Raw genomic sequence first — 23,270 nt, forward strand, 5'->3', positions numbered from 1 at the left:
CAATACTTGCATTCGTAGAGTGGATAATTTATTAAAATAGATAATTATTTAAAATGCTTGCACAAAATTCGTTGAAAACACAGACATCTGCAGATTGAATGCAAAAATTGAAGTAAATTGACAAGTAGGTATGTAGATATGCTACCTACCTACATACATAAGTTGACAACATAAATATGCACCAAACTTGAATGATACCCCTGTCTTCGTTTACGTGACACTGCAATTCTGCACGTGAGCCATGCATGAATGTTATTATTATTTGCAAGGCTGATTAAATGGATGCGACTGTTGAACTCACGAACCGTTTTTCTACTTGAGCAATAAGGGGGGAAGATATTGACCTCTGGAACGAATTTATTGATCAACAGGTCATGAAAATTGTCAAGGAACCCTGATTAGATATGCAAACAGCAGCAAAATTGTCACTTTCTAATCTTGTTAGTGCATGTGCAACATACTATTCTTAGTCAGTTCTACTAATCAACATGAATTTGCCTGGCTTAATTAACAGATATTATATACCTATTTGTGACGACACAAATACGCTGCATTTTATGAATCCGGACGAGTTACAATAGCCATGTATTTATGTGCATGCATACATACGTCCTATTCTTGAAAAATTATAAAAATTATTACTATCGAACATCTGTGGCGACTTACTAATTTTAATCCTAAGTCAGTCAACCAGTTTGGACAGAGTCAGGAAGAACTTGTGTAGCAAATTTCAAGCTCATGACGATTATTTAATCATGCGAGCATCACACATATAACTGCACCTGTGTGGGATTAAAACTTTATTTAGGAAATAGATATGTACGTACATATTCCACTGGAGAATTGATTAATTAAATAAGGTAAAAATATATACATACATATTAAAAATAGCAATCATTACTGGTGTTTCATTGTGCACCACATTACTGCACTTCTTAATTTTGAACAATCAATGAATCATACTACAAATTTGTTTTACGAAAAAAATTAATGAAGAAGTATTTAGTATTACTAAAAATTAATAGTGCAGGTTATAAAATATATTTCATAATAGGAAAAAATCATCCTGTATTAAGTACATAAGGTTATAAATCATCCATGAAAGTAATTATCGGGTCAATCAGCAACTGAAAGTACAAAACATATTTTAAACTTTGTATGCATGAAACAAAATCATTAATCTACAAATTTGCACAAATTTTAAATACCTTCGCTTTCCGAACGAAATTCACCCTTCAAAAAAATCAATTCCTAAGAAGTTCAGACTCGTCAACATTTCTGATCCTCTCATCCGCCCCAAACAACCGTATGCAACAAATAAATCTTGTTTCAAAATTTTAACCCATTTCTTAATCAGCGACCGATCGCATGGTTGTCGCAACAAGCAAGCCTTCAAAATATTGATGGATGCTTCCACAGCATACAACGCCATGGGAGAATTTTCCGTGACGAAGTGAATCTGGAGAAATTAATCGCAATTAAAACTTTGGTATATTGCAAATCGTACCAATTCCAAATAAAATGAAACCTTACCTTTTCCATAATGTCCATGCACTCCCGATACATTTTTAGTTGGTAGAATTTGTTAGATAATTTTAAAAATATAGCGTCAGTGAAGAAAACGTTCAACCTTGGACACGCTTCTTGAATAGATTCCAAATCTGAAATAAGTTTGAAAATCTTCTTTACCATCTTTCCAGATAAGTTTCCATCTGCTGCACGTTTGATAGACTCCATGATTCGCATTCGACGTTCCTTGGTTCCATCTACCTCTTCACAACCTTGAATCTCACACAAAAGGCAGGAGCAAGTAAATTTATGCCTTTTGAAAACAGCCTTCCTCTGTTCCAAATCAGTTTCCGGATTCACATATGCAACAAGGACCTCCTCTCCCTGCGAGATCGACTTGAGGGCACGAACGAACATCATGTCTCCGTAAATCCGCCACATTGCGTTGCCGATACAGGAGTGGTTAAAGTACGAGGGGAGGACCCATAGCCCGCTGTTTTCTCGGTTAGAGAAGCTGTTGATCCCCACAATCTCTTGGAGACGAGAAATCTCATCGGCATCTTCATTCGCGCCAGTCTTCTTGCTTGATTCTGCTCTGGGGAAATGTTCATAAAATTCGGATCGCAGTTCGACATCGAGTGAAATTTTCTGCGCAATCTGGCTCACTAATTCGAAACTATTGTCCGACATGATACTCAAGACACTCGTGGGGTGAACCCGCTTGTGGTGTGCGAATGCTTTGCAACACATTAGAAGCTCTCCAGCTGAGAAAGCTTTCTTTGCCACAAGGCCGCGACCCTTTCCCGGAATCTGAGTGATTTTCAAGGCTCCCATAAATTCTGCGAGGTCAGGGTTTGGATCACTCTTCATGATAATGGTTTCCATGTCATATATCCCCGTTCTGCTTTGGGTGTTGAATTCTTCTCCCATTTTTCTCAAATCAATTAAAACTTTGTCCATTTGGAGAGATGGAATCGACATGAGTTTTCCGTTTACAAAGTTCAAAGCTTCTCCATACCGGCCAATTCCCCAGAGAGCCCGCACACGTCGATAGATTCCTTTGACATTATTGGGATCATACTTGAGGACATCAGTAGCATCGACAAGCGCTACATAGTAGCAACCGAGTTGGAGAAAGGCGGCACTTCGGTTGGACAAGATTTGGACTTGGATACCAATGTCTCTGCAATCTTCCAATCCTTCCGTATAAAAGCGAATCGCATCCAAGTATTTCTTCTCGACGAATGCCTTGTTTCCAGAGTTTTTGGCTTTTGTGACCTTATCTGCGTTCGGATTCTTCTTGGGTAGATATTTCTCCGGGATCTCCCCATTCCAGACAATATTTGGAAACGTGGTGGCAAAAGTTTCCTCAGAAATGATGACAACGTCGTTAGGGTCGTCGTAGCAGAGGGCGAGACACCCGTCCAAGCTGTTCTTTAAGCTTGGGTTTCTTACAGCTAAGATTGTTCCCACGGGAAAGGCGTACTTCAAATAGTCACCACCTGATATTTTCGAGTAATTGTAAATGGCGAGTCGAACAGCGTCTTCACCTTCTGGATCCTCAACAATTGACATCATTCTTGTCATTTTGAATGATGGAGTGATGGTGCGACAGAGAAAGAACTTGTCGTTGATAACTTTCTCCTGATTACTGAACATGGTGGAAATGGTGACACGATTTTTCTCGTCAAATTTCATGTCCCCGTTACTATTTCCGCAGAGCGTTGGGGTAATATATGAATTGGTGGTATAATAATCAACAGGTTTAGAGCTGATATCATGGTCGACCAAGGCGAAAAGGAAATTCTTGTTTGTCCATGGACTTGAATTTGAAGGTTCTAAATCGGGGACATCATCATCGGAACCGGAACAGCTATCTTCATCAATGTTCATGTCGTTAAAAGATTCTACTACGTCCATCTTGCGAGTCTGTAATTTAAAGATTAATTTAACGAGATTTTCACCTTATTCGAGCATTAAAGTAGACGCTTACAATTGTTTTGACTTGCTTCCAAGTAAATTTGGGTTGCTATATTTCCTAAAGGTTAAGGATATTACGCACCTAAGTTTGTACAAGGAATAAATTTAGAATTATAAATAAGTAGTTTAATATCAAGATAAATTTTTGCATTTACGTAATTTTATCTTCACAAATTTACCTTAAATAGTTCTTCAGCTCCGTTAATTATTTATGTAATTCGAAATCCAACACTCCTTACTCAACTCGAGACTCTGTTTTAGTCAGTTTCTACATTCTGTGAAAGAATCATTGCAAAAAATTATTATAACTCTTACTCCAATTTTCGAATGTAAATCGCTATCTAAAATTCACACCCGAACTTAATTTTTGATAATGACGAAGAAAAATTAGCAAAATACTTAACACAAAGCTTACCAATTCACAGTTTGAAATTTATTGATGGTTTCCAAGCGGGCTGAACAAAGCAAACAAAGCATCTGTGATTTGGGGAGATCCGAATACCGCTTGAGAAAGTCGTAACCCTTTGTTTCGTTGGGGTAAAATGTGCCTATTGTATTTCTTTATATACTGAAATTGGACTGATAAAACTTTGACTCGAGATTGATTGATTGATTGATGCTTTATTCAGGTGTCTAACAAGTTCACAGTTAATACCATGCTCTTCCACAAGTGACACAAAAGATAGACAATTTAACAAACTAGTTATATACTCTAAACAACTATAGCTACTAACCAACAACGAGTCATTTATAGTAAAATACATTAATCTTCAAAAATTTTCTCATGTATGGCAACTTTAAATTTATTATATGACATACTCTTTATATCAAAATCTCTCGGGAGCTTATTCCATAGCAGAGACTGGCGGATTAATGATATCGGGATTGAGGATTAAAATTAAGGATTAATTCTTAAATTTTGGGATTAAGGATTGGGATTGAGGATTAATTTTAAAAATCTTGGGATTGAGGATTGGGATTAAGGATTAAATTCAATGCGGGATTAGGATTAAGCCTGGATTAAATATCTCGTCATCTTTTTTCGCATTAGGAATTCGAATTAATTTAGTCCCTGATTAATTGGCGCATTACTGAAAATGCTGGCATTAAATTGCGTCACCTTCGTTAATTAAATTATTCAAATAACTAATCTTGAAATTAATTTATTCAATTAGTATTTGACCTTAAGAACAACCAACATGTTAAACATTTCATCCGTAAGATTAGATCGCTTAGGTAAAAAAATCATTCCACCATAACTAAATGCTCGTTCTACTGGTGCAGAAGATGCTAATGAAGTGTTATACTTTACGAATAGTTTCTTAACCGTTGGATATGATTCTAAACTGCTAATTTCGGTTGAAGGGTCATGCAAATAATTTATGCATTCCAGCTCAATCTTGTTAGTTGTCTCTTGCAAATTATCTGATGGAAGATCGTCAAATTCGAAAAAATTATCCAATATTGATGTTGATTCTGATGTTTCTGTAATTATTTCACTATCAGCCATCTCAGACGCTAATAACTTCGCAGCAGAGATGAAGGCATTCTTGAGATCCTCTTGTTTGTCAGCTTAAATCCATCTCAATTTAAAAAACGGGAGAGAAATCGTTGCCAGAACAGCGTCGCGAACTTCGGCCAAATTTAATTCACATATTGATCTAAATCTGGTTCTTATTCCTGCACTCAACGTATTTGAAATTGGTGATGCAAATAATCTATTTTCGTTTGAAATAGCGTCCAGTTTCTTGATTGCTTGATGAATTACTGGAACCATGTATCCAAAATAAAATGTGCTTTCACCTTGCAGTTTATCGAGAGAGTAAGCGACTGGAGTCATGGCATATACATATTCGCTAAGAAAATCCAGCTCTGTTCCAGAGTAGTGACGCCTGCAATTTCAAAAATCTTTGACAAATGTGGTCTGACTTCCAATAGAGTCCTTATAGAATCAAACGTAGAGTTCCATCGTGTAATCACTGGTCGAATAAGCGCCTTCCCACATAAATCTTTTATTTGTTCGGCAACCTTGGTAGATCGAGAGCTGATATTCCAAAGTGTGTTACATTTTGAAAGAGAACTGCTGCACACCTTCTTGAAGTTTACTTGGCCACGAGGGGTTACAATATTAGCCTAAATAATTAAGGAATGATACAGTGAGAAGTTTTAATATAATGCATAAGGGACCGTCCATAAATTACGTCACGCTAGAAGGGGGAGGGGAGGTCCAAGGAAATAATATCGTGTATTATATGTTAAAAGGGGGGCTAGAAAATCGCAATTTTTTCGTGACATAATTTATGGATCTCCCCTAGTAATAGACAAAACCCACATTGTTCAAGTCGGTAGTGGCCACTAAGCTTAATGTGTGACTTGCACAGCGTTGATGGGATGGAAGTAAAATTTGTGAAACGAATTCTTCTCTATCCAATAAATCAATTTCTTCTTCCGATTCGCTAATTTCGTCCTCCGTTTGGTAATCAATCCCATATTCTTTAAAAGCTTTCACAAAATTCGAGCCATTATCAGTCACTATGCAAGTAATTTTATCTCGGACTAGTTCAAAATCACTCATGATTTGTTGCAGCGTGTCGTTTATTCTTTCGAAGTCATGGGTTCCTTTAAAACGACGCAACGCCAAGACAGAAGAATGACGCTCTAATTTTTCTCCGAGCCAGTGAATTGTCACTCCAAGGAAACTACGTCGTCTGCTTGACCATACATCTGCTGTCAGGCAGTAGTACTTAATCCTCGACAGATCTCTGATAAGGCTAGAAACGTAGTTATTGTATCGTTCTGTAATCAATAGGTGGAGCTTTTTTAACGATGGGCATTTATTCCCATCAGATAATCCTACGAACAATCAGACCAATTAGTTCTTGACAATAATAGAAAAAAAATTAAACGACACACCTGAGATTAAATTCTTAAATGATGAGTTTTCCACTGTTGATAATGGACACATGGCGTCAATAATATAATTAGTTACTAAATTTTCTGCTTTGGTTGATTTTGCTGGAATAACTGTTCTTGAGTATGGGAGCGTTGTTTGCTGCTTGTTATGATTTTTCACCTTGTTAAGAGGATTTTTCATTAGTTCCTGACAATTATGGTACTGTTCTACATGAACCTAAGAATGCAAATATGACGTTAGTTTAATTCGAGAAGCTGTCATTGTTTATTGAAAATTTACCTTTAAATGCGATGTAAAATTGGATGTTGGTTTGATTGAGCCTTGCACAATTTTTGCTATTCCACTCTTTTCACATTCTTTACACTTGGCGTCGACTTTACCATCTTTAATTGTACAGACTTCAAAAAATACCCCTCTTAAAATTAATGGCAAATTTTTATTGATGTCCATTCTTATTTTTTCCTTCCCCGATTAAAAATTACAGAGATTCAACATAATGAGATAAATAATGGTTCAACATAATGAGACAGAGATTCAAAATGCGTTCAGTTTTCGCTCTTTGAATAACCTTACAACAGGTGGAGCGACAGTTAGATCCTCAACTTTGCGGACATAGGCAGGTTTAATCCCATTTCAATCCCATTTTAATCCTAGTTTGGGATTAAAAAATAAGGAATGGAAAACTGGATTGGGATTAGGGATTAAACTTCAAAAACTTGGGATTGAGGATTGGGATTAGGGATTAATTAATCCTTAATCCTAATCTCAATCCCCAATCCTTAATCCGGGATTGACCAGTCTCTGTTCCATAGCATAATCGTTCTATATTTCACAGATTTGCGAAAGATCTGTGACGAGAAATTACCAAGTGACATGAGTGGACATTTACGCAAATCACTCCTACCGGAGAGCACAACATTACCACTCATCATTTCTTTATAAGCACACTTTAAAATAACATAACCCCTTCTTTGCATTACAGTCATAAAATTACACGATTTTCTCAGAGTATTAACATCAAACTCATTATGACAACGTGAATTCGTTACATTGTATTTTTTCTTGGACTCTTTGCGATAAAAAACTCAATTATAAAACGATCGATCTTTCTCTGTAAATCGATTAACATGGCGTCACTTTGAACTGCCCAGATCTCAATTCCATAGTCAATTACAGAATGTACATACGCATTTATAACAACTTTAAGCACATGCTCATTTATGTATCTCTTAAAACCTCTCAAATATTTTAATTTACTTGCAACCTTTTCACATACCACGTCAAAATGTTTTTTAAAATTTAAATGTGGGTCAATTATTTCCTAAATACTTAAACTCATTAACCCTCTCAATTGTTTCATTTCTAATTTCAAAACACAATTTATCAGATATTCCTGTTTTGTCATGTTCTTTGTGGAAGATCATAAACTTAGTTTTGGCGAAATTAAGCTTGATACCATTCTCATCACACCATTCGCACACACTCTCAAGCTGCATAATAAGATCATTGAGTACAACATCAGCATCAGTACCCTTTGCATACAAGATGACATCATCAGCATAACTTAAGATATTACATGACACCCTAGAAGACAAGTTATCGGAGTAGAGACTGTAAAAAAGTCCCCCAAGGACACTACCCTGGCAGGTACCACGTGACATTTCGTAGTATTTGTTATCATTTTTGAATCTAAAAACACGATTCCTAAATATTTCTCTAACAATACATATATACCAAGGTTCCAATTTGAAATCATTCATAAGTTTGCTTAACAGAACATTTTTTTCGATACTATTAAAGGCCTGAGAGAAGTCGCACATTATAGCAACCACTTTCGTTTTCGGTTGATCAATACTTTCATACACAAAATTCGTAAACTCCTTAATCGCAGTGATACAAGATTTGTTCTTTTTATACCCATGCTGAGATTTACATAACTTGTTCTCTATTCTAATCATCATTCTGTTAAACAAAAACCTTTCGAAAATTTTGCAGTATACATTTAAGATAGAAATAGGTCTATAATTACAAGCTTGACATCTGCTACCCTTCCCTTTATATAAAGGCGTAACAGTGGCTGATTTGAAAGATTGGGGTAAAATACACTGATTTATAAAGCACGTAAAAAACAATGAAAGAAACTCACTAAAAGTATTTTTACATTTTTTGATAACTGTAATCGTGGGCATTAACACATTTTTTGCCTGCTTGTTTTTAATTTTTGATATACTCCCTTCAACTTCAAAAGTTTTTATATCGATTGGCATGTAATCGTTAGTGCGACTTTCAGAATAATCATAGTTTTCACAGTAATTTTTAATTGCTTTATCACATTCATCATTGCTAATAGATTGAAAACTACCATTGACCACAAAACTATCAGCTAAATTGTCATTTATCTTTACTTTGTCATTAGTATAAACATTATTAACCATTAAGGAACTCAAGGGCTTAGAATCCTTCTTTGTGTAACCAGTCAACTCATCAATACACTTCCACATACTGCAGGTACTCTTTGTAACCTTTTCGAATTTACATAAAAAATACTTTTTCTTTGCTTTCACCATTGAGTAATTTACCAAATTTCTAGCAGTACGATACAATTTCAAATCAGAAAGATTATTAGTTTTTCTCGCTTTGTGCAGTAAACGATTCCTGTCTTTAATAAGTTTACATATCTCATTATTAAACCATGGCAAGTGCTTGCTTTTAACTAGCTTCTTACTACAAGGTGCGTGCTTATCAAATACATTCATAACATGTGTGTTAAAGTTACTAAACTCCTCATCAACACTACTCGGAACATTGTTATTAATTTTCGAAATGTTTAAAGTATAATCTGAAATATCTTTGTTAAAAATATCCCAGTCAATGCTTTTCAAATCTCTACATTGTATAACTCGAGGAGGAAACTTGACATGTTTTTTTTTAAAAGCAACTATACATAAATCATGGTCGGAACCAGCGAAAGGGAAATGAAAAACGTTTTGAAATTTATCTTTATCTGATACATACATATGATCTAACAAAGAGCTGGCGTTGTGTGTCGGACCTTTAATTATTTGCGACAAGTTAAACTCTCTAGCTAGAAGTAAGAGTTTATGAGCGACAATGTCAAAAACATTTCCTTTTCTAATCAAATTTACATTCAAATCACCTACTATTAATTTCTCAAATTTAAAAGTCGATAAAAAGGTATTCAAGTTTATAAAACAATTTAAAAACTCACTTTTGTCAGTATCAGGTGGATTGTATACAACAGAGACAATTATAGGTTTAGTGAATTCACAATATACTTTCACTATTAAAATTTGTACACGACCCGGGAGTTTGAAATTAAAATCAATCACATCGTAATTAAAAGATTCGTGAATGTAAATAAGTAAACCACCACCTGATTTTTTACCACAACAGCTTTCTCTATCCATTCTTAAAGTTTGGTAAGAAGGTATTTGAAATGTAGATGATAAATCTCTATCTGGGTCAAGGTAAGATTCAGTAATAGCAAAAACTGAAATGTGATGATTAGTTAAAAAGTTATACACCTCTTCAAATTTGTTGCGAACACTATTTAAGTTAACGTGGCAAAACTTATTACCTTTGCATTGTTTAACTCGCTTATTTAAAACTATTGATTGAAGTTTTGCAGCTGTTTTCGTGCTTGAAACTGAGCTATTAAGTGAAGAGGTCTGTGTTGAGTGCAGGGTTTTTTGATTCAAGTCGCTGCCACGAGATGTCTCTTCTTTTTGAGATTTTGTTTGTTTACCGCTATGTGTTGAGATTCTTCATCCGCGTTGAAAAATGGTAATTCCTCAAATAAAACATTATTAGAATTCGCAGGGATATTATAATTAGTATTAATACAAGAATTACAGACCCAACCATTATCTTTATAATTAGTCCACAACGCAGGGGATATTGTTGGGAGGCAAAACGTCCTGTGATAGTGGTGAAGACATTGCCGGCACTGCAAGAAGTGGCGACGGGGTACAATTATTTCCTTGCAGATTCGACATTCCATTTTTCACACAGCGCGACGGGTTTTTTCTAATCCTACAGGTTTCTCACGCCCGGGTTAGGTCAAACGGGACGGGTTTTTCAAAGTCGACGGCTTTCTCACGCCCGGCTGAGGTCAAACGGGACGGGACAAAAAATCCTTCCTTTCCTTTATTCCAATAGTGACGTATTGTACGTAGTTTTTAATTTCATTAAAACCATGGGAGGAAAATAGTTTGTCAAAACAATTTTGGCTTAATTAGTGAGGGGGCAGCTTAATTAAATAGATGTGACATAAATTCAACGGAATTTGTCACTAATTTTAGTAAAACAATTAATTTACTAAAAAATATTAAATGGCGGAGCACAGATGCTTGCTTCCAGGGCCGTAGCCCGAGGAGGCTTGTAAGAAATTCATATAACAATTTTTATGGGTAAATAAGTTCGATTTTTGCCAATGATTAGTTTTTTTTCAAAATGCTGCCTAACAAACGGATGTCATTACATAATTTGTGTGTTTTTTGTTTGCTCCAAAAATCACCGTAGAATCTATATATACATGTGTGTAATGAAACCATGCATTTCCCCAAATGTCCACACAATCCGGATGCATTTATAGTGATATATGACGAGTTTGACAGATATTTGAATAAAAATATGTTCAACAAGAAAAGGAAGTTGAATTTTTCGGGAAGTATGTATTTACATATACGTTCGTATAGGTGTACATATAGGTACCTATGTAGGTATAGGTACATAAATTCATGAATAATATATTTTTATATTTTGCGACATAAATATATATGATCCAGCAATAAGATATGCAAGTTTTTACTTCTATGTATTATTTTTATTCATCCATTTTCCTTGAATTTTACAACCATGTACGTATTTGTGTACTCCAAATCGAAAGCCTAATTTAATTAGCTTTAATGAGCCCACTGTCAGATTCCCAATAAGATATCAACTTTACAAGTACAACGAACTTTTGTATAGATATGTACGTGCAGATGTAGATATGTACCATATCACATGTACGTAACCTTATGTGCCTAAATGAAAACATCGAATATATATTATTTTGCATAGATGTGGACACACCCGATTATTAAGTGGATTAGAATCATGTTTATCATGCATGTTGTTCGTGTAATGATGAAGATGATAAGATTCAGAGGGGAGGACTTTATGATAAAAGTTTACAGAATTTCTGGTACGAGTTTCCTGGTTTCTTGTCGTGAAATTTTGTCTTTGAACTTCCGTTTATCTAATAGTAAATTTTTAACCTTATATGCGTCACTAAATTTATTGTTAAACATCATGGATTCACTCTTTCTAATCTATTTATTTCATTTGTACGTGTTAAAAGTTTGCACTCTGCATATTCATTTCATTAACCTTGCAACATGAGCTTCGAGCTAGCCTAAAGTTGCTACACGCATTTTTAAATGGGGCCTTCAAATATAACTGGAAAACCTTTGTGTTACCTTGTTTTGCTATTAAATGTGTTACCTCATAATTGTACCGAATCCTTAATTCTACAGGATACAATAAGCCTCGAAAAATTCCTAACTCAAATTGGAAATTGTATCATACAGACGTTCCTCCCTTCGAAACAACCGTTCGAAAACTCACCGACTTCTGAAATAGTATTAATGGCTGCAGCATCTGCTGTCTCACATCCCTTAATTATATTCACTTCGGACCCAAGTTCTACTATAATTAAGAAAAACAAGGATAATTCCGCTCAAAAAGGGGGATCATATCACAGCGGCAATAACTCCATCAAATTGTCCTGCAAAATCGTAACGTTTGATATGACGCTAAATCAAACTAACTCATATGAAGAAATTAGTAACATATTCTCTGCCATGGAAATTCTTGGTGAAAACCCGTCCTACATTCTCCTCTGGACACAGGAGGAGCCACAGGAATCTCATAATTTCGTAAAGTTTCTCCAAAATTTTAAGAATATTTGGGTCACGTCAACCATTCTCGTTGTCAAGGCGAAGTCTAGATCAGTGTCGATGCTTTGTTACACTTGCGTCAGAATTTTTCATCAGATTTCGAAATTGAGTCGTTACGATAAGGAATTGACGAAACTGTGGGAGACTCTACATTTAAATTGGAACAAGAAACTCGTCCTACAAATTAGTTTGTATGTCGTACAGCACGATTCAATTTACAACTGCTACAGACCATTCAAATTATCTCAGTTTCCAGTATCTGCAGAATTATGTGTTTCACAAACCCTTAGCAAAAAGTACAATTACACTGCGGCCAAGATGCCAGATTACAGGAAAGTCGAGACGCTAGGAATCGTTTGGTATACAGGATATCAAAAGATGATGCTTTCCGGACCAATTAATAAACCTCCATTTGCATCAGGATCACAAGGGTATTACGTTCAAATGTTCGCGCAACCAGTAAAAATCGGATTTACCGCGTTTCAAGGTTCGCTCGATGAAACCATCTGGATTTTCTGGGTGGTCTCGGGTCTCTTAATATGCATCGTTTTGTGGACTTCGTCTTTCCTATTTCGAGATAAATTAGGACTACTTGAGTTGCTATTTTGGCTCGTGGCGTCATTCTTTGAGCAGTCTCTCGCTTTAAGAGGATCCAAGCGGACAAATTATTGTACAAGGTACCCCAGCCAAAGTGTCCCCTGGATGTTGGGGTTGATTATTTTGATAAATCTTTACAAGGGGGATATGACATCCCATCTGACATCGGTCGTATTTCCTGAAGTACCCCCGAATTTGAACGGGTTAGTAGAATCTGGTCAAATTTCCCTGGTAACGACATCTATTTATCCATCGTACAGGGGTGAGCGGGATGGAAACAGTATTTATTATATTATTTCCGAAATGAAATATGCGGTAGCAAAGATAATCATGGCATCGATGAACTATCGTAACTTACCGACCAATCGTGTAAGAATATTGACGCATTTAATAGAAAAAACGTCGCTCGTTTACATTCCTAATTTTACGAACGGGATTATCACCTGGGTTCAAAAATTTTCACAAAGGCAAAAGTTTACAGTGAATACAAAGGAATGGGAATCTCTGCCGGATATTTCGGCTTTATCGGTATTCGGTATTGTAGATTCCGACCAGATCTTAAACCCATTGACTAAATTGATGCAACTTTTTTCGTCACATGTTCCAAAAGTAAAGTTTCCCGTAGTTGTCGAAGCATATTCCTGGTTTATGTACAGAAACGCGTTTGCTCGAGTGTACTCTAGAGGATTGGGACAATTGGAACAATCGGGAATTTGGAAATTTTGGTTGGACCGAAGAACAGAAATTGATCAGATGGAATATGTAACTCAATATGATGCAAGCCTATCCGAAGGAAAAATAGTGCAACTGGTAATGTCAAAGTATTGGCAGAATAGGAAGAATCTGGGATGGGGTTAGTTTCCCTGCAGGTGCCGTTGCTATTGAACGGTTTCATTTTGTGTGGGTCACTTGTGGTGTTTATTATCGAGTCGATTAGTCATAGGTGTTGTGGTAGATGTGGTACATACACTAGATAAATGTAAGTTTGGGTAATCCTGTCCCTAAATATACATATATACGCATGCTACAGGAATAAATAAATAAAATGAATAATATAGTACAAATTTTAAACGAATTTTTATTCTAGACCAAATGCATATTGTTTATTTGATAAGAAATCGGCATGTCTTTAAAATTAGTATGTATGTACATCTACATACATTTCTCTCCTGCTCATTCCACCGCTTCCGGAACGATGAACCAATTAGGCACCTTCTTATTCTTTGAATTGTCCTGATTAGCAGTTTCCCAGCAAGATCTCGGCTGGTGGACAGGGATCCACAATCCTTTCCCAAAATCTTGAGTCATATCGAATCCGAAACCTTGCAAAATTCCGGCAAAAATTTCTTTCTCCTTCCAATCAATCCAATCAGTCACAATCCGATCTCGTGTCCTCATTCCGATCGTTTCATTAGGACCAATTTTAAAATTCGACTATAAATTATTATTGTGGTTAAATATATCAGTGTAATTTACTCTTCCCACCACATGTCTGTAATATTCATTCAGTATTTTTTAAGTGATAAGGATGTGAGACAAAAATAGCAGATTTTTTTAATTCGAAGGTAAATTATTATTGTGGTTAAATATTTTTCTTAATCTTAGGGTAATTGTATTCAATAAATTCGAATTTTGTAAAATTTTGAACTTACTTGGATCCCCATTCTTGATGAATCTCTTCCAATGAGCAAGGGGTGAGGGGTACACGACGTTTTCGCCGAATCTTTCGGTATGAAGATTCTTCTCCACCGTGTTGTACCTACGAGTATGGTTTAATTGTTTATTATAATTTAGACCTTATATCCCTAATCAATATGTTGAATATCTTATTTTATCCCCAAATGTTGCATGAACTTACTCGAGTTTAATGCTAAAGTTCTGCTGGTCAGCATCCTGTCTAAAAAGTGTATACCCGCCACATTCTATCGTAACGTTGCGCAGTTGGGCTGGGACACGGTCACGGTCGGGGAAGTAGTTGCCATAAGGGAGCCATTTGCCGAGTAACTTAACATGTAAAGTGCAAACAAAGAAAAATATGCATAAATTAAGGAAGATCTTCGCTTTGTTTATTACAAGAATTGTTCACCTTTTCAGGAACTAGTCCTTGTCTTGTTGATAACTTGGCTGCACGGGTAGCACAGTTATCAGTTTGAGCGGAACATGAAATGCAAATTGTTGCAAAAATGCATACCAAACTGGTTATTGAATTCATTTTGAAATGCGTTGAAATTATTTTTCCTAAAATGAACTTTCACTCTCTGTGTGACTTCAAAACAAGAATATGCTGCAGTTTTTATACAATTTAAATAAAATTAACCTAAGCGATTTCTAATGAGGAGGAAATTCCAAAAGTTATGCAGAAAATGTAAGAATATGTTGGTAATCGATAGGATACAAATACAGTAGGTACATAATCAATAGATGAGTGTTTGTGTATATATTTTAGTGAGTAAGATTGACATATTAACTTCAACTCAATTTTACTGATATTATGCAGAATCTTTAGTAATTACAGATACAATCACGTGCCAGTTTGTCGATCCAATTACCACTGAAATCATAAAATTAGCTGATGGCAGTGCGCATTAAGATTTCTGCTCAACTATTCAAATAAAATACATATCCACTTTGTATTATTTATCAACGTTTATAACGATTTAAGTACTTTACATGCAATTAGTTTTTTCTAGTTACTGAAGCTGGGCTCGGTTCTGCGATGTCTAAAAAGTCCTGTTTTGATGGGAATCGAGCGTGCACGCGCTCTCACCTACTTTAGCACCGATTCATGTGCAATTTTAAACTTTGACCTAGAGATGCGAAATTTGGCATGGACATGCCCCAACATATGCTGCATCATAATATAACATCAATTTCAGGAAAAATCAAAAACTAAATGTTATCCGTATTACATTTAGTTTTTGATTTTTCCTGAAAAATTTATAGCGAACGGAACGGGAATTGATGTTATATTATGATGCAGCATATGTAACATATGCTGCATCATAATATAACATCAATTCACAACATATGATATGTTGGGGCATGTCCATGCCAAATTTCGCATCTCTAGGTCAAAGTTTAAAATTGCACATGAATCGGTGCTAAAGTAGGTGAGAGCGCGTGCACGCTCGATTCCCATCAAAACAGGACTTTTTAGACATCGCAGAACCGAGCCCAGCTTCAGTACATAGTCACAGATAGAGGTGAAGACATTCGACTCATTCACAACGAACCAATATCGCAGTTTACTCTGGTTTGCGTAGGTTCTTGGGAAACTGTATTATTTTAATCAAACAAAAAATAGAATTTTTGATGATTGATATATTTATTTGAGACCTCCACCCAATTTATTTCCATGACCATTAAATAGTAAGTATTTTTTTAAAATGCAAATTCAACAAAATTCTAAGATACCTACCACCCAAACAACAGAATGACGTCAACCGTATGTATCAACAACCTCTGAATGTACGTAACCTGCGTCTTTCTGCTCAAATTGAAGCAAGAATACTGTCCAAATCCTGCAAATAGAGAACATCTCCGCAAACTACGTGTCTTTCTGGTCATATATCTTCTCTGCAATTTTGGAATTCTCCAAATTCTCATAGATAAACATCTACACCAACGTTTCTTCATCCTTTCAGTTGCACTGTGAACTTCAGCCGCACGGGGAAATTGCACCAGCAGAAAGTAGACCCCGCCAAGTATCAGAATTAGACAAATGACCAAATTCAGGATTGGCGCTCGTCTCCACAATTTGATTAGGATGACGCCACTAACGATAAACATGCCAAATCCAATAGTCAGCGAGGCGAAGCATATTAAGGATAATGCTAAATTTGTGGCAAAAATTAGCACGCAAATCTCCTGATAGAATAGGATGTACTGTTTCGCCTCCAGGATCTTGAAAGCTGGTAATCCTGCGTAGTATTGTTCCAACAGGCGAAGTACGTTACTCAAGACCAAAGCGAAAAATATGACCACCACGAAAAGTATATAAGCGGCTCGGCATAGCTCGAGTATAATGCAAAACATTAAAATAAGACGGAGCAACGTGAGAAATAATTTGATGGAAAGGGAAGCAATGAATTTTGGCGGGAGCAGGACATTAATCACGGTGTAGTATGGATCGATTCGAGTCAAGATGGCTGACACGGACAAGATTGGCGGAAGTATGGTCGCAATTCGGGCACAAAGGATCATCCGATTGGCAAAATTTGCCTTGTCGAAGGGAGATTTCCATGCGAAAGTAACTGCAACAAAAAAACTGCTAATTGATTAGGGGGAACAATTAGCAGGAAAGATTGCACGTACACTTTAGTAACTGTTTCTCCAAACTAATGACCGTATTTAGTATTTCAGCCATCCCTTGTCCGTATAGGTAGAGGCCGCCAAGGTAGATTGGACCGCTCATCAGATACAGACTTCTACACGGCGCGTGCCGTGTAGAAGTGGGGGCTTGATCTAATTTGCATGTAAAATGGGTGGGTAGAAGGTGCAAATCGGATGAAAACAAGGTCGAATGTGAACGAAGTCAGTCCAATTAGGACAAAACTTGTGAATTGTTTTACGAACCATGCCTTCTCTTGAGTGCGAAAAGAGTAGACAAACTTACGTTTCGAACCTTCCCACCGAAGTGGGTGGATTGAGATACGGTCGGAAAGTTTTTGCACGTAGGTGAAAGCTTGGAATATATTTTCTGATGTCATTTTGCTGTGGAAAGTTGATACTGCGAAGAATAGCTGAGAGTGGAGTTGCAGTTATGGAAAAAGCGGCCATGAATAATTTAGGGTGATTTAATTATTATGCTATGCAAGGTTATTTTAGGCAGGCCATTATTTATTAAATGTTCATTAATATTGTGTTTTTTTTCAAGAATAAGCTCAAAATTAACTTAAAGACCATTGTGATATTGAACTGTTTAGTGCACAAAGTCACAAAAAATTGTAATCTCCTGATACACTGTTGGAAATCTGGTATAGTCACGTAGATATTGATTTCTCGGTATTAAAGTTGCTACATACCTATTTGCACTTACACCAGTCCGTAAAAACTTATTACCGAGATGACAAAACTTTTAATACCGAGCTATTACATTACTACACGATATTACATACCACTACCACTTTGGGAGAGTCATAGTTAATATATTAATAGCGCTTGGTAATATTTCAATACTGGGCTTCTAAGGGTGTACCTATTATCACGTATTGGTTAAATGCACCCACCCCTATGCATATGTATACGTAAAGTTGCAAAAATTATCGTAGGTCATAAGCTAGGAGACAATTAATTTGATTATTTTTCGGTATCGATAGTTTTCTTAATATTAAGATTTAATAACTTTTTTTATATTTAATAAAGAAACGTCTTGAGTGTCTCTCAGTATCTCCCATATTTCCCAGGTTAAGCTAAGTATTCACCTCATGTTTTTCGCGTGAAAACACACTTTTCGGGTGAAAAGTGAAAAAATTTCGCCCCCATTTCGCCTCACGGTATTCACCTTGGAAAATATTTCGGGTGAAAACTTGGGACGGTTTTTCGCTCGACCGAAATTTATTTGATTTTTTCGGCTGAAGTGAGCCGAAAAAGTTTTCGTCTGAAAAACTTTTTCGGTCGAAATTTGGAGCGCCAATTCCAAATTTTGTTATCATTTCTCTCTTGGATATTCAGATTACGCATTTTGCTATTTCTATTTCTTCTACTAGTTTCGCAAAATTTTACACTTTAGTGAAGTTAGAATATAAAATCATTAAGAATGACAGGTAAGACAGCTACGCGTAAGAAAACTGCTGATCGACCGGAGTCTACAAGACTTACATTGGATGTAAAACGGGCATTGGCAGCTCTGGTGGAAAAGTTTCCAGAAGTTTGGGATTTGACCCACGTCAATTACAAAAATCGAGATGCTCGAGAAGCTTCTTGGACGAAGATTGCGGCAGAAATGAATCTATCAGGTAGAATCTTTGATCTCTATTTATGTGCTCAAAATGAATTTGTTTAATTGAACTGGTTTAAATAACTTTAACAGCTGAACGTTGCAAAGCCGCCTGGGGTTCCCTTCAGGACGCTCTGCGATATCAAAGAACAGGAAAAAAGGGCCCATCTGGCAAAGGCAGTGAGGAGGACCCCTCTCAGACAGAATTTAATTTTGATGAAATAAAATTACTAGAAGGGTGGAACTTGTGGGAATCCATGAAATTCTATGTGCTTTCCAAACCAAGTCGGACGTAAGCAGAGCAGAACAAATATATCAATCCATATAAGTGAAGTCGGAAGCTAAATAAATGTAATAATATTTATATAATTAGCACGCTGTCCAACATGATCTTTTCATCAACTGCTACTGAAAATAACGACGACAAAGCTCCTCAAGCAGATTCAGGATCAGACGAAGTCGAGTTGACCGAGAATTTAAACCTGTCTACTTCTAATAATGAGGATGACCCACCGTGCGGGAAATCGACTCCGGTTGCAGGAGAAATACGCCCTATCTATTCGCACGTAATTATTTATACATTATTACTCCATTTTAAAATTTAAATTTTCCTTACAATCATTAATCATTACAATTTTCCCCATCAACACAATACTATGATAACCCTGCGAAATCCAGAAAATATGTTTAATAAGGTGAAAAAAAATTGTAGAGTTATGAATTAGTATATGTACTTTATAATTATAAAACACACTGCCCGCACTAATTGGACATTTGATTGCCACGTGCTTTCCATCAATAGCACCAATTGTATTAGGAAAATTCCATAATCCATTGTATTCATTTGAAATTTCTACCCATTCTTGTTTGGTCGGCGGCTGTATATATAAAAATTATGTTCAGCAACAGCTTTAATCCTAGTTTGGTTTTCTTTTCACAACACTTAATTTACAGTAGAAGCTAAATACCTTCATAAATGACGCCTTCAACTCTTCAAATATGGCACGACTAGTTTGTTCAATGATTGGACCAAGACGTTGTTTACTGATTCTATATGTTGATGCCACGTGACGCTGTAGAGACCCAGATGCCAAAAATCTAAATAACAAGCGATGAAAGATATACAAATTATGATAAGTTACCTATTCATTTTCAATAAGCTTACTCAAGTGTTACTGATAGTTTCTCTTGTGGACTTATAGCATCATGTGGACGGGTTGAAACTTTAGGTTCCAGCCTGTGTTGAATAATATTCAGCAATTGATCGAAATCTTGTGGCGACATGTGATAGTTCTCTTGAAAAATGTGTGGAGTAGATCTCATGTCGTCAAACTATTAAAACAATTTAATTCAACTTTAAATTGAATTTTAAATCACAAATAACAAAAATCAAATTACTCACGTCTTTGAAAAACCGTCCTTTAGTGCTCCGAAGCTGAAGGTACGGGTTCACATGATAATTTTTACGTTGCTTGCGCTTACGTCGTTGCAACTGTAGTGCCAGGGTTGTACAAGTTATCACAGTAACTAATTCAATGTCCGAGTCAGACTCCATTGTTTAAATTAAATGTTTAATTTGTGGATTCACAATTCAAATATCTTAGTGGATTTTGAGCTGAGGTCGTGTGTACATAAAATATTTCTAGAGGTGAATACCGCCACTTTTTCAGGCTGAAATTATTCGGAAAAATATTTTGTTTTTCGCCCCAATCTCGATTTCCCCATCAAAAAATTTCGGGGTAAAAATTTCGACCGGAATTTTTTCGCCCGAAAAAAAATAGGTGAATACTTAGCTTTAGCTGGGAAATAAGCTTCCTAAACTCGGAAGTCACTACGTAACCAACATTGACATTGATGAAGATGTTATATAATAATTTTACATAATAGCCAATTGGACGTACTTATTTATTTTTCGGACATTATTATGTGACTTTTTATTCGTAAGATATTCCCTTGTGGTTAGTTGCATAAGCTTTTAGTTATGAAGATACGTATACTATACGTACCACATGCATGCATAAGAACTTAGGATTAGTCTACACAGAAAGTCCATATTCTCGTAGGTGCACGTATGTACATATGTATGGTCTTTCACCATACGAATATTTATATGTACATTAGGTTGAGAACTTATGTACATGCTATGAAAGGGGGCGAGAAAGGCTTGAAAACAATTTTTAGTCTGAGACATCATTTCCATTAAAAACAGAATATATTGTCTCGTATAATTAGGAATTTACATATTTAAATATGAAGTTTTATAAGACCTATATGATAACTTTATGAGGTTCATGATTTATGAATAAATTATCTTCGTGAGAGTGCCATATAAAGTATTCCATTTTTATAATGAACGTATAAAACCGGGATTACATTTGAAACTGTTTTAATTATTTAATTCACATTATATAATATGAAAATATGGAAATATTTATATGCCCAACGTGTAAATGAGCCTCAAACTGTTCTATAAAGTGCACGAATATATAGGTATATAGATACATAAAAATGCAGGCATGAGTATCTATGTATAAAAGAATTGCGTGTGCTGTGTGTATTATACTTACATAATAACAAATATTCCTGGGGATCTAATTGTAAATATCTACAAACGTGTGTAATGCAATTGTACGATACAGATTCATTGCATTGATAAGTAATCAGGAATTTGTATTATAGTTAATTTATTATTATCAATTAATTAAGTAATAATTAATAATTATTTATATTATTTACCTATATATTATGATGCGAAATCTTGATAACTACATATATTACTACTGCTACAACATTAATCATATTTATACAGATAAAAAGATATACATAGGCTGGAAAATTGTTATATGCCGACATTTCTAGAACAAATTTACAAAAAAATATGCAAAAAAATTCATAATAGCGAAACTCAATTCTGTATGACCAAGGGTCAAATTTCTGTCTACATTTCCCGACTCTGCATCTCGAGTGATGCGCAGCCAGAATTCAGCAATGCTGCCTTCATTTCCCTGAAAAAAGTCGTTAACACGGTTAATAGATAAATTTGAAGTATATTTACATACATATGTAAGTATTAGATGACTCATTCTCTTACCAATGTTCACATTGAGATTTCAAAATCTGCAAGACACTCGTCCATCTCGACTCAACTTGCATATTTTCATCAAGAGGAGTATTCTTGGAAATTAAACATTTTCATATTAATAGTTTAAATATTTATCGATATTTTACAAAATGTCTCACATTATCAGCCGTTCGACCCATCATGATTTCCAACTGATTCACATAATACTCCAGAAATTTTCGATACTCATCTTCAAGATCACTCATCCCATTAGTAACAGCATTACGAGAATGATCTAGAGAAATTTGGTTATCTTTCCACACATAAAAATGGCTGAGTCCAATTACGAGAAACCAATTAGCCCCCACAGGAATATAAAAAGTTTCTTCAGGACGTACTTTCTCCTTTGCGACAGACTTTACCATATCTGAAATTGGTCGTGACACAATTTACAAAAAAATCGAAAATTTACAAAATTCTATTTTCCACTCACCTATTTTCATCCACAGGTCACTCCACCAGTTATAAAGGATCCCAGCAATTTCATAACTTATAAGGCAACATCCCATCAGACTGACGCATTCCATGATGCTCGGTCTTTTCCAGAGGTCGCCGATTCCCACCAGATTCATGAGAACCTCTATCGACAAGAACGAGACTGCCTGGCCGGCAAACGCGTAGATGAGGAAGATTATAATGTTAGAACTGACGAAGTAGTACGTCTCATCTTCCCTGTCATCTACGATATTTTGTGGGTGTTGTCTGGGTGTGGTGGAAGTAATTGCGGAGACACTATTCAACTGGGACAAGTAGTATTTTTTGCACGGTTGCATTTCTGAGTCCTTCCTGATTTGAATAATTAAGGAGTTCGGAGTGGATTTGGTTAGAGGAAATGATCTCATTTTAAATATGTAGATGGATGACTAAAAATGTAATTTTATTATAAAGAGTGTGTAGAAAATAGTGCGAGAAGGGTCAAGTGGATCAAGTTCTAGAGTAGTCTTTTGAAACACAAGTGGTAGTTGAGTCATTAAAAAACTGCGTAAAAGAGCCAGTGTACACGTTGCATAGTGCACCCCAAACCATGACGATGAGTAAGGATAATAAAAGAAATCAATCAAAAGCATGCTCCGTTTACATATATAGATTTATGTTTCCCCTGTGTCCGGATAAAATTTGCATGATGTGAAACAAAGCATAATTCATCGGAAACATATGTATGAATTTTATCGACAACAAACCCCAACTACGATGAAAACTGTAGACTGAAAATATTTGCATGCATTTGCATTTAATGCAAATATGATA

General features: G+C 35.7%; 5 protein-coding genes across 14 annotated transcripts; 1 reads left to right on the forward strand and 4 right to left on the reverse strand.

The window, feature by feature from the left end:
• Nucleotides 1-773: 773 nt before the first annotated feature.
• On the reverse strand, nucleotides 774-8,362 carry LOC110849769. Of its 10 annotated transcripts, none has more exons than XM_035851833.1 (9): nucleotides 7,269-8,362; nucleotides 6,403-6,971; nucleotides 5,822-6,342; nucleotides 3,905-5,622; nucleotides 3,669-3,764; nucleotides 3,503-3,571; nucleotides 1,534-3,438; nucleotides 1,209-1,459; nucleotides 774-1,127 (listed from the first exon to the last, which is right to left on the reverse strand). In XM_035851833.1, exons 7-8 carry the CDS (start codon nucleotides 3,427-3,429, stop codon nucleotides 1,229-1,231), a joined length of 2,127 nt encoding a protein of 708 aa, XP_035707726.1. In that variant the 5' UTR covers nucleotides 3,430-3,438; nucleotides 3,503-3,571; nucleotides 3,669-3,764; nucleotides 3,905-5,622; nucleotides 5,822-6,342; nucleotides 6,403-6,971; nucleotides 7,269-8,362; the 3' UTR covers nucleotides 774-1,127; nucleotides 1,209-1,228. The 10 variants fall into 10 exon arrangements, with proteins under 10 accessions (XP_035707726.1, XP_035707725.1, XP_035707724.1 ...); XM_035851832.1 differs by having other exon boundaries at nucleotides 6,403-7,005; XM_035851831.1 differs by having other exon boundaries at nucleotides 6,403-7,053.
• On the reverse strand, nucleotides 5,801-10,384 carry LOC110850405. The gene is made up of 6 exons (XM_022097838.2): nucleotides 10,281-10,384; nucleotides 10,002-10,186; nucleotides 8,550-9,914; nucleotides 6,683-6,786; nucleotides 6,403-6,619; nucleotides 5,801-6,342 (listed from the first exon to the last, which is right to left on the reverse strand). Exons 1-6 carry the CDS (start codon nucleotides 10,286-10,288, stop codon nucleotides 5,801-5,803), a joined length of 2,421 nt encoding a protein of 806 aa, XP_021953530.2. The 5' UTR covers nucleotides 10,289-10,384.
• Nucleotides 10,385-18,379: 7,995 nt separating this feature from the next.
• On the forward strand, nucleotides 18,380-20,699 carry LOC110850039. Its single transcript, XM_022097521.2, has 3 exons — nucleotides 18,380-18,920; nucleotides 18,995-19,193; nucleotides 19,275-20,699. The coding sequence occupies exons 1-3, from the start codon at nucleotides 18,722-18,724 to the stop codon at nucleotides 19,504-19,506; spliced, it is 630 nt and encodes a 209-aa protein (XP_021953213.1). The 5' UTR covers nucleotides 18,380-18,721; the 3' UTR covers nucleotides 19,507-20,699.
• On the reverse strand, nucleotides 19,819-20,464 carry LOC110850406. The gene is made up of 3 exons (XM_022097839.2): nucleotides 20,304-20,464; nucleotides 20,067-20,233; nucleotides 19,819-19,999 (listed from the first exon to the last, which is right to left on the reverse strand). The coding sequence occupies exons 1-3, from the start codon at nucleotides 20,454-20,456 to the stop codon at nucleotides 19,819-19,821; spliced, it is 501 nt and encodes a 166-aa protein (XP_021953531.2). The 5' UTR covers nucleotides 20,457-20,464.
• Nucleotides 20,700-21,783: 1,084 nt separating the features above from the next.
• LOC110850094 lies at nucleotides 21,784-23,220 on the reverse strand. Its single transcript, XM_035852038.1, has 4 exons — nucleotides 22,456-23,220; nucleotides 22,142-22,389; nucleotides 21,993-22,075; nucleotides 21,784-21,906 (listed from the first exon to the last, which is right to left on the reverse strand). The coding sequence occupies exons 1-4, from the start codon at nucleotides 22,862-22,864 to the stop codon at nucleotides 21,840-21,842; spliced, it is 807 nt and encodes a 268-aa protein (XP_035707931.1). The 5' UTR covers nucleotides 22,865-23,220; the 3' UTR covers nucleotides 21,784-21,839.
• Between the last annotated feature and the right edge of the window lie 50 nt (nucleotides 23,221-23,270).

This window comes from Folsomia candida, unplaced genomic scaffold (genome assembly GCF_002217175.1).
Source record: "Folsomia candida strain VU population unplaced genomic scaffold, ASM221717v1 Fcan01_Sc005, whole genome shotgun sequence".
Taxonomy (NCBI): Eukaryota; Metazoa; Arthropoda; class Collembola; order Entomobryomorpha; family Isotomidae; genus Folsomia; species Folsomia candida.